At 42.2% G+C, this 11,880-nt stretch overlaps 1 protein-coding gene across 1 annotated transcript; it reads left to right on the top strand.

Moving 5' to 3' along the window:
* The first annotated feature begins 3,970 nt into the window (after window positions 1-3,970).
* Window positions 3,971-4,846, top strand: LOC123065004 (17.5 kDa class II heat shock protein). Its single transcript, XM_044488379.1, has one exon. It carries the CDS (start codon window positions 4,127-4,129, stop codon window positions 4,613-4,615), a length of 489 nt encoding a protein of 162 aa, XP_044344314.1. The 5' UTR covers window positions 3,971-4,126; the 3' UTR covers window positions 4,616-4,846.
* Window positions 4,847-11,880: the final 7,034 nt, after the last annotated feature.

Here is an 11,880-nt window from a genome sequence, read left to right as displayed (position 1 = left end):
CAAGGTATTCCTCCGTATCCGGGAGTTGTATAATCTCATAGTCGAAGGAATATGTACTTGTCATCAAGAAAGCAATAGCAATAAACTGAACGATCAATATGCTAAGCTAACGAATGGGTCTTGTTCATCACATCATTCTCCTAATGATGTGATCCCGTTATCAAATGACAACACATATCTATGGTTAGGAAACCTTAACCATCTTTGATCAACGAGCTAGTCTAGTAGACACTTACTAGGGACACTGTATTTGTTTATGTATTCACACATGTATTTAAGTTTCCGATCAATACAATTCGAGCATGAATAATAAACCTTTATCATGAATAAGAAAATATAAAATAACAACTTTCTTATTGCCTCTAGAACATATTTCCTTCACTTACACAATAAATGTTCTACCATACAAAAAATTGATTTTTTTAATTTTTTGATGATTTTTTTCTAACCAGGTGCAGATGAGCCTAGTCACCGAAACACTGCACTTGATTTGTGGAGCCTACTGGAGGGGATGCTCTATTTTAGGATTTCTGACAACATGGGCCCAACCCGATTAATCGCTAGATTCTTGATTAATCGCTTGTCAGAGCCATAAATCATCTCAAATGATAAATAGGAAAGATAAGGTAAAACCTTCGAAGCCACCAACTGGTAAGCGCTAGATCGAACAATATCAGTGAATCGGACGATATTTTGAACATTGCATACAATGGGAGGTCAACTTTGTTTACCAAAATGTTTCATGGTTTTTTTTACTCTTTTTGAATTACTAAAAAAATCATATCAAGTGCACTTGCACCCCAGAGCCGAAACAAGCACCCTTGGCTCATGGGTGTCATTGCACCCTATATAGGAAGAAAAATAGTAATCCTAAAAAAAGTCATAAAATTGTGAAATCTTTGCCAACGAATGACTTTCATGCTATTGTGGAAAAAATCAGCACTATATACAAGTTAATATTCATGCTTTTTGTCCTTGATTTTTCTTTACACTAAAGGCGACAGGAGTTTTTTCTCAACGAAACTTTTTATACGAGTACAATTCAAGGTCAAGTTTGTTTCCAAGAAAGTTTCAGAATATTTTTTTTTACCTTTTTTGAAATTACTAATTATTTCCCACATAGGTTGCACCTACACCCAAGAACCACAAGATATTTCTCCGGATTGAAAACGCTATTTTCAGAATTAAGGAGTTTATGCGCGTGTGAGATAGCTTTTGTTAGAGTAGTCCAAGATGATGGTGACTGATGGGTTTTTTCATCTCTCCCCACAAAAGGCAAAGCCATTTGTAATTAGAGCTTAGGCTCAAACTATGTCACCTTTATTTTCTTTGCTAATTGAAACAAGAGCCAACATCCTGATCGACAAATTTTACAGCAAGGGTGTCATTACATTATATCTAGGCCCTTCCCTATTTATAGCTTCTATAGCTCAAATGTACCTTCCCCTATAGAAGTGAAGTTATTTCCTGTAATTATAATTGTGTTTTGTATTTATTAGCTGACTGAAATTTTTAGCCATGTCAGTCGACATGTGACTGAGAAGTAGGTGAGACGACACTAAGGCCGAGGTGGAGGTGGCACTGCCTGTCGTGACCTCTCCAAGATGCAGAGCTAGGACCTGGACGTAGGCAGGGACGACGCAATTTGTTGTGGCATCATCGGCGGAGGACATGTAGGATGTGGCGGGTTGTGGGTTCGGGTGGAGGTGGGTTAGAGGGATGACCAGCGACAGTGGCGGCAGCTCGGGTTGGTCAGGGCGGCAAGGCTATAGTCTGGGCGTTCGTGTGTGATGGCATTGGGCCTAGAGGAAGAAGAAGATTACTGGTCCGTTGGGTACATATTGGATGGTGGAGGAAAAACTGACTGAAGAGAAATCTTTTCGGGTCTGAAATAGTTGCTTCCAATTGTAACCACAAAAACTTGGCACGGTTTTGAAGAATAGAGTTGCATGTGTGTTGTATGACTAAGTTTTTTTTGGCAATTATAAAGCCTTTGTTTACTCTATCTTGAAGACCTTCATTCTACACGTGTTCATATAGTTTTTGAGGAAATAGAGTTTATTGTATGACATGATGAAAAGAGAAGGTGCACATGACCTTCATTCCAAAAAATAAGAAATATAAGACATTTTCGTAGGCTAGTTTAACCTACCGAAACGTGTGATATTTTTTAATGGAGATAGTACTTGGTAGTTTAACTATTTGTTTATCAATACATTATCCAAATCGTCACATTGTTATGGTTACAGTTTTGCTAAGTCTCGGTCGACTAAGACCTAATTATATTCGTTCAATCTTGTGTGAAGATTCGTGCAAAAAAAATTCAACCTTTTCTTTCTTTTGTACACAATGTTACTTGATTGAGACTTGATCAAATCTCAGTCGTCTAGCAAGCCGCCGCCTCCTCCTGGTCCAAAAAAAGCTAGGGTTCCTGCCTCTCATCGGGACCGCCGCAGATTCGCCTCGCCTCCGATGGCCCTAGGGCCATGGCGGCGTGGTGGATCCTGACAAGGGCCGGCGGGAGGGCTTTGATTATCGTCGTTCCTTTCCGTTTTGTTAGGGTTTGTGTCCTGCTCAGGAAGACAAGACGGCGGCGGCTCCCTGAAAATGGAATAAAGGTCTTCCCGCCTAGCCCCCATTCCGACGGTGCGTCTAGAATCGTTGGTGGGCGTGTGGAGGTGTGTCTCCGGTGAATCTATCTTTGGTGGATATGCTCAGATCTCGTCGCTGTTCGTCTATGTTCGTGTGTCTTTGGGTTGGATCCTTCAGATCTACGTTATTGTTCATTGCCGGCGGCTGTTGTTCTGTTGCCCTGGTCCTATGGGGCCTTAGCACGACGACTTCCCGACTGTCTATTATAATAAGTTGTACTCGGTTCCGGCGATGGAGGGGTGATGACGGCGGTGCGCCTTCAGCTCGCTTCAGTTATTGTAGTCGTCGTTAGATGGTCTATCAATCTGGATGTAATTTTTATTATTTCTCATGTTCGTTGTCCTACCATGATTGAAAATGATAGATTGAAATTTTTCTGGAAAAAAAACCTAGTCATGCCTCATGAGAGCTCCCCTCATTAACCCTATTAAGCTACGCGTGAAGGGCGATCAACCAGCTATGCCATGTGGTGCAAACTGGCTGGCCACGGTGAGAAATCTTTTAGAATTTTTGTAGAAGGTGTGGATTATTTTTAAATGTATTTTTTTAGATGAAGGTGAAGACCTCTCGTATTTTTAATGCATGGTTATGCAAAGTGGCACTCGCTAGTAGGTTGCGGTGGCAATTTTTTTTTCTTTTTTTAAATGAAAGTGAGGAGGGTTTTATTTTGAGATTTTTTGAGACAAAGGTGAGGACTCTCTATATTTTTTAAAATGAAAATATGGGCATAGTTTCCTCTCAAGAGGCGCCATAGGTGGCGCCCCAACCACTAATGATTATTGTTCTCGAAAATCAACCTGTGGTTGAGTTGGTTAGGTGGACAGCGGTATCCCCAACCCACCAGGGTTCAAATCTTGGTGCTCGCATTATTCCTGAATTTATTTTAGGATTTCCAGCGATGCGCTTTCAGTGGGAGAGACGTTCCCGTCGACGACGAGGCGTCTACGGTGACTTCGTAAATTTCAAGATGATATGCCGGCTCAGTCTCTTGGAGGTGCTCATAGGGATGAGTGTATGCGCGTGTATATGAACGCTTGTGTCTGTACTAATGCTAAAAAAACACGTGCGTGATGCACATGCAACGTTTACTAATTGTGAATAACATTCCCTTTGGCCCTAAAAAAATCTCTGTGTGCGTCTTTTTCACAACGAAAATCTCTCAATGCCTTATCCTAGAAAAATATATCTCTCTCCTAAAATAAATATCTCTGCCCTGCCCCGAATGACATGTGGGGCCCAAGCGACCGCATCGAACCTCTAGAAGTTTCTCCATCAGCGGTCGAAGGACTCCCCACTGCTCCGCGCTCGTTCCACCACCTTTCAGAAGTTTCCATCACCTTCCAGACTCCCCGCCTCCGGCGACCTACATAAACTCCCTCCTCCTCGCCATCACATCACCACCAAAGCATTCCACAAGATTCAACAAGCAATCCAACCCGACGAGATCGATCGAGCTCGAGATCAGCGAGCGAGAATGGCGGGCATGGTGTTCGGCTTGGAGAACCCGATGATGACGGCGCTCCAGCACCTGCTGGACATCCCAGATGGCGAGGCCGGCGGAGCCGGTGCCGGCCGCGGCGAGAAGCAGGGCCCGACGCGCGCCTACGTCCGGGATGCGCGCGCCATGGCGGCCACCCCGGCGGACGTGAAGGAGCTGCCGGGCGCGTACGCGTTCGTGGTGGACATGCCGGGGCTGGGTTCCGGCGACATCAAGGTGCAGGTGGAGGACGAGCGGGTGCTGGTGATCAGCGGCGAGCGGAGCAGGGAGGAGGAGGAGGACGCCAAGTACCTGCGGATGGAGCGCCGCATGGGCAAGCTGATGCGCAAGTTCGTGCTCCCCGAGAACGCCGACATGGAGAAGATCTCCGCCGCGTGCCGCGACGGCGTGCTGACCGTCACCGTCGAGAAGCTGCCGCCGCCCGAGCCCAAGAAGCCCAAGACCATCCAGGTCCAGGTTGCCTGAGCTGGTATGCATTGTGTGCGCGTCGAATCGAAGCAGAGTTTGAGTGGCTGAGTGGGTACTGAGTTTCCTGTGATGATGAGTGATGGTTTCTCTGTCTTTTGATCTCGTCTGCTAGAGAGAGTGTGTGTCGTATCGATTCGTGCGCACTGGTGATGGTTTGATGTTTCGTTAATGGAAATGGGGATGATCTCCGGCTTCGCCTGAATAAAACATGCGATTCTCTTGGCCACATTTTCTATTGAAAAATCCAAGATGTTCGTTTCTTCTCAGTGTTCTGAAAATTCAGAAAGCTGTGTTTGTAACTTAACGGAAAACTGGATAAGAGCAGAACATGTGGAATAGCAGATTAGGTGGAAAACGAACTAGTTCTGAAGTGCTTCTCTCACCGGGGAGAAAAATCCTGGATGTCTAGGCATTTTCATCTTAACAAATATCTGCCTTTTGGGAGGATAGAAAAAGGAAATTCCAGTTAGAATTGAGAATTCAGAAATGTTATTCTGCTTTGCCTGAATGAAACATGTGAGAATCTCCAAATTCGATTGATCGAGGTATGAGGATATTTGAGATAACCGATTCAGTGTATTATGAACTGATTTTCTAATACATTTATTTTGACACAACGAAAAATAAAGCAGCCATGATTGCGTGGGGGTTAAAAGAGTGATGTGTTTTATGCACAAACCTCTTTTATCTCGACAGAACTTGGGAAATGCCATGGTACTCGGGTGTGAGCACATATGTTGGAAGTAATTCCAAAAAAACATAAAAAGTTCTGAAACATTTTTGAAAACAAATTTGACCTTCTGTGATGCCAAGAAAAAAATGTCCCATCAACTTCGGAAAATATAAATCCGACGATGAAAAACGTGAATGATGACTTGTATATATTGTTGATTTTTTTCTAAAAAAATACCGTGAATGTCATTTCTCATGAAAGTCATTTCTTGGCCAAAGTTTTTACACAAATACAACAGAGTATGGCATTTTGCAGACTGAATTCCATAGAGGGCTTAATTTTAAAAAAAATCAATTTTTAAAGTAAAAAAAATATAAAACTCAATATACATGTTTACAAGGATATAATGTGTATCTGTGTAAAATTATAGGATGAAATGCCTTAAAATTCGAGCTGCACAAAATTGTAGACTTTGAGGATCAACAGTACATATGCTAAAAATGCACAAAATTGTCTTTCTGAAGCCCTCGTATTTTGACATGAAAAATTACACACATGTACACTTTGTCTCTAGGTATATGTGTATTTTTTTCATAATTTTTTAAAACTAGAAAGTCTGAATTTCATAGTTTTCAATTAAGGCCCATGGAGCTGGGCCTTCATTTGATATTTTCATACAATAGAAGGTCAACTTTGTTTACCAAAATGTTTCATCGTTTTTTTGACTCTTTTTGGAATTACTAAAAACATCATATCAGGTGCACTTGCACCCCAGAGCAGGGACAAGCACCTTTGGCTCTCGGGTGTAGGAGCACCCTATATGGGAAGAAAAATAGCAATTCTGAAAAAAGTTATAAAATTATGTTTTTTTCAATGAATGACTTTCATGCTATTCTAGGTGGAACAAAAATTAGCACTATATACAAGGTAATATTCATGCTTTTAGTCCTTGATTTTTTTTGCACTAAAGGCTATGGGAGTTTTTTCTTAACAAAACTTTTTACACGAATACAATTGAAGGTCAAGTTTGTTTCTGAAAATGTTTCAGAACTTCTTCATCTTTCTTGGAATTACTATTTTCCCGTATAAGTTGCACCTACACTACACCAGAGAGCCAAAACGTATTTCTCCGGACTGAAAATGATATTTACAGAATTAAGGAGCTTATGCATGTCTGACCTAGCTTTTGCTAGGGTAGTCCAATATGATGGCCACTGATGGGTTTTTCATCTCTTCCCACAAAAAGCAAAGCCTTTTGTAATTGGAGCTTAGTCTCAAACTACGTCACCTTTTTTTCTCTGCTAATAGAAACAAGAATGGTCTTATTAATAGCAAGTTGTACCTTCAGAAAATTGTTTCAATTCATTTACCTTTTCTTAGTGGACGTGAAATCTTTTCATGGCCCTTTTCCCGAGTGGCTTTATTTGATTTATTCCCTTTTTGCATAACATATATAACTCTATAGTTTTGTATGCGTCCTAAGCCGAAGGATATAATGAGGGACTTGGTAATTTGACATCTCCCCAAAAGGGCCGAAGTTGTACAATTTGTGCAAAAACCAAAATTCAGCTGGAGAGGTACGGTGTGATAGCTTCCTTATATGCTCTTTTTTCTTGGTTCTTGGTTGAATCTCCTATTTCTATATGAAACTTTTGGTTCATAATCAACCCTTGGAAGAGTCAACAACCTGATCGACAAATTTTACAGCGAGGGTGTAATTAAATTCTTTTGAGACCCTTCACCTTATAAGTGAAATAATTTCTTATAACTATAACTGTGTTTGCTATTTATTAGCTGACTGGAATTTTCAGCCATGTTACTCAACATGTGACTAAGAAGTAGGTGAGACGACGGTAAGGCCGAGATGGAGGTGGTACTGCCTGTCGCGACTGTCTCCAAGATGTAGAGCTAGGACCTAGACGGAGGCAGGGACGACGGAAATTGTCATGGCATCGTCGACGGAGTACACGTAGGATGCGGCGGGTTATAGGGTTCAAGTGGAGGTGTGTTAGAGGAATGACCGGTGATGGTGGTGGCGGCAAGGTTGCAGTGTGTGATCGCATTGGGCCTGGAGGAAGAAGAAGGTTATGGGCCCGTTGGATGCACATCAAATGGTGGAGGGAAAACCGACTAAAGAGAAATCTTTTCGAGCCAGAAGTAGTCGCTCTCAATTGTAACCATAGAAACTTGGCACGGTTTTGTAGAGAATTCCATGTGTGTGAAGGAAATATGCCCTAGAGGCAATAATAAAGTTATTATTTTATATTCCCTTATTCATGATAAATATTTATTATTCATGCTAGAATTATATTAATCGGAACCTTGATACATGTATGAATACATAGACAAAAATACATGTCCCTAGTGTGCCTCTACTAGACTAGCTCGTTGCTCAAAGATGGTTAAATTTCCTAGCCATGAACATGAGTTGTCATTTGATAAAGGGATCTATCATTAGTGGAATGATGTGATGGACAAGACCAATCCATTAGCTTAGCATAATAATCGTTCAGTTTTATTGCTACTGCTTTCTTCGTGTCAAATATATATTCATCCGACTATGAGATTATGCAACTCCCGGACACCGGAGGAATGCCTTGTGTGCTATGAAACGTCACAACGTAGCTGGGTGATTATAAAGATACCCTACATGTATCTCTAAAGGTGTTTGATGGGTTGGCATAGATCGAGATTAGGATTTGTCACTCCGAGTATCGGAGAGGTATCTCTGGGCCCTCTCGGTAATGCACATCATATAAAGCCTTGTAAGCAATGTGATTAATGAGTTAGTTACGAGATGATGCACTACGCAACGAGTAAATAGACTTGCCGGTAACGATATTGAACTAGGTATAGAGATACCGACGATCGAATCTCAAGCAAGTAACATAACGATGAAAAAGGGAATAGCTATGTTGACATTGCGGTTCGACCAATAAAGATCTTCATAGAATATGTGGGAACCAATATGAGCATCTAGGTTCCGCTATTGGTTATTGACAGGAGAGGTGTCTCGGTCATGTCTATATAGTTCTCGAACCCGTAGGGTCCGCATGCTTAACGTTCGATGACGATTGGTATTATATGAGTTATGTGTTTTGGTGACCGATGGTTGTTCAGGGTCCTGGATGAGATCATGGGCATGACGAGGAGTCTCAAAATGGTCGAGAGGTAAAGATTGATATATTGAAAGGTTACATTCGGACACCAAAATAGTTTCAGGAAATTTCGGATGTTTTCTGGAGTACCGGGAGGTTACCGGAACCCCCCGGGGAAGTAATGGGCCTACATGGGCCACGGGAGAGAGAGGGTACAGCCCATAAGGGGTGCCCCCCCATGGGAGTTCGAATTGGACTAGGGGAGGAGGCGGCGCCCCCATTTCCCTCTCCTACTCCCCCTCCCTTTCCCTCTTTGCCACTTCGGAAAAGGTAAGGGGAATCCTACTAGGACTGGGAGTAGTAGCCCCCCCCCCATGGCACGTCCCTCTAGGACGGCCTCCTCCTCCCCTCCTCCTTTATATACGGGGGTAGGGCACCCCAAAGCACAACAATTATTATCTTAGCCATGTGCGGTGCCCCCCCTCCGTCATTTACTACTCCGATAGTATCATCATAGTTCTTAGGCGAAGCCCTGCGCGGATCACATCACCAACACCGTCATCACGCCATTGTGCTGACGGAACTCAACGACTCCATCGACACTCTGCTGGATAAAGAGTTCGAGGGACGTCATCGAGCTGAACGTGTGCAGAACTCGGAGGTGTCGTACGTTCGGTACTTGATCGGTTGATTCGAGAAGATGTTCGACTACATCAACCGCGTTAAGTATGGCGGTAGCATTATAAGATGATCCCTTACTAAATTTCAAGGTATAAGTGTTCTCCCCGAGTATGCACCGTTGCGAAAGTTCTTCGTGCTGAGACACCACGTGATGATCGGGTGTGATAGGCTCTACGTTCAAATACAACGGGTGCAAGCCAGATTTGCACACGCGGAATACTTAGGTTAAACATGACGAGCCTAGCATATACAGATATGGCCTCAGAACACTGGAGACCGGAAGGTCGAACGCGAATCATACAGTAGATATGATCAACATAGTGATGTTCACCATTGAATACTACTCCATCTCACATGATGATCGGACATGGTTTAGTTGATTTGGATCACGTATCATTTAGAAGACTAGAGGGATGTCTATCTAAGTGGGATTTCTTAAGTAATTTGATTAATTGAACTTAACTTATCATGAACTTAGTCCTGATTGTTTTTGCATATCTATGTTGTAGATCAATGGCCCGTGCTACCGTTCCTTTGAATTTTAATGTGTTCTTGAGAAAGCTAAGTTTAAAGATGATGGCAGCAACTACATGGACTGGGTCCATAACTTGAGGATTATCCTCATTGCTGCATAGAAGAATTACGTCCTGGAAGCACCGCTGGGTGCCAGGCCTACAGCAGATGCTACTGATGACGTTAAGAATGTCTGGCAGAGCAAAGCTGATGACTACTCGATAGTTTAGTGTGCCATGATTTACGGCTTAAAATCGGGACTTCAAAGACGTTTTGAACGTCATGGACCATATGAGATGTTCCAGGAATTGAAGTTAATATTTCAAGCAAATGCCCGAGTTGAGAGATATGAAGTCTCCAACAAGTTCTATAGTTCCAAGATGGAGGAGAACAGTTTTGTCAGTGAGTACATACTCAGAATGTCTGGGTACCATAATCACTTGACTCAGCTGGGAGTTAATCTTCCAGATGATTGTGTCATTGACAGAGTTCTTCAATCACTGCCACCAAGCTACAAAGGCTTGGTGATGAACTACAATATGCAAGGGATGGAAAAGACTATTCCCGAGCTCTCGCGATGCTAAAAGCCGCAGAGGTAGAAATCAAGAAGGAGCATCAAGTGTTGATGGTTAACAAGACCACTAGTTTCAAGAAGAAAGGCAAGGGTAAAAAGAAGGGGAACTTCATAAAGACTGACAAGAAAGTTTTCACTCCCAGGAAGAAACCCAAATTTGGACCCAAGCCTGAAACTGAGTGCTTCTACTACAAAGGAACTGGTCACTGGAAGCGGAACTGCCCCAAGTATTTGGCGGATAAGAAGGATGGCAAGGTGAACAAAGGTATATTTGATATACATGTTATTGATGTGCACCTTACTAATTCTCGTAGTAGTGCATGGGTATTTGTTACCGGTTCGGTTGCTCATATTTGTAACTCGAAGCAGGGACTACGGATTAAACGAAGATTGGCTAAGGACGAGGTGACGATGCGCATCGGAAATGGTTCCAAGGTTGATGTGATTGCCGTCGGCACGCTACCTCTACATCTACCTTCAGGATTAGTTTTAGACCTGAATAAATGTTATTTGGTGCTAGCGTTGAGCATGAACATTATATCTGGATCTTGTTTAGTGGGAGACGGTTATTCATTTAAATCGGAAAATAATTGTTGTTCTATTTATATGAGTAATATCTTTTATGGTCATGCACCCTTAAAGAGTGGTCTATTTCTGTTAAATCTTGATCGTGATGATACACATATTCATAATATTGATGCCAAAAGATGCAAAGTTGATAATGATAGTGCAATTTATTTGTGGCATTGCCATTTGGGTCATATTGGTGTAAAGCGCATGAAGAAACTCCATAAAGTTAGACTTTTGGAATCACTTGATTATGAATCATTTGATACTTGCGAACCGTGCCTTATGGGCAAGATGACTAAAACTCCATTCTCCGGAATAATGGAACGAGCTAGTGACTTACTGAAAATAATACGTACCGATGTATGCGGTCCAATGAGTGTTGATGTTCATGGCGGGTATCGTTATTTTCTGACCTTCACAGATGATTTGAGCAGATATGGGTATATCCACTTAATGTAACACAAGTCTGAAACATTTGAAAAGTTCAAAGAATTTCAGAGTGAAGTGGAAAATCATCGTAACAAGATAATAAAGTTTCTACGATCTGATCGTGGAGGAGAATATTTAAGTTACGAGTTTGGCCTTCATTTAAAACAATGTGGAATAGTTTCACAACTCACGCCACCTGGAACACCATAGCGTAATGGTGTGTCTGAACATCGTAACTGCGCTTTATTGGATATGGTGCGATCTATGATGTCTCTTACCGATTTACCACTATGGTTTTGGGGTTATGCATTAGAGACAACTGCGTTCACTTTAAACAGGGCCCTGTCAAAATCCATTGAGACGACACCGTATGAACTGTGGTTTGGCAACAAACCTAAGATGTCTTTCTGAAAGTTTGGGGATGCGATGCTTATGTGAAAAAGCTTCAGCCTGATAAGCTCGAACCCAAATCAGAGAAATGTGTCTTCATAGGTTACCCTAAAGAAACAATTGGGTACACCTTCTACCACAAGTCCGAAGGCAAGATTTTTGTGGCTACGAACGGAACCTTTCTAGAGAAGGAGTTTCTCTCGAAAGAAGTGAGTGGGAGGAAAGTAGAACTTGATGAGGTAATTGTACCTGTACTCAATTTTGAAAGTAGCTCATCCAAGAAATCAGTTCCCGTGATGCCTACACCAACTGGAGAAGAAGCTAATGATAAAGA

The sequence above is a fragment of the Triticum aestivum genome, chromosome 3B (assembly GCF_018294505.1).
Source record: "Triticum aestivum cultivar Chinese Spring chromosome 3B, IWGSC CS RefSeq v2.1, whole genome shotgun sequence".
NCBI classification, from domain to species: domain Eukaryota; kingdom Viridiplantae; phylum Streptophyta; class Magnoliopsida; order Poales; family Poaceae; genus Triticum; species Triticum aestivum.
Note: the sequence above shows the minus strand (reverse complement) of the source record. Positions and strands in the feature narration are given on the sequence as shown.

Coding starts and splice junctions, on each gene's coding strand:
- LOC123065004 (XM_044488379.1), top strand. CDS start 4,127: ATGGCGGGCATGGTGTTCGGCTTGGAGAACCCGATGATGACGGCGCTC.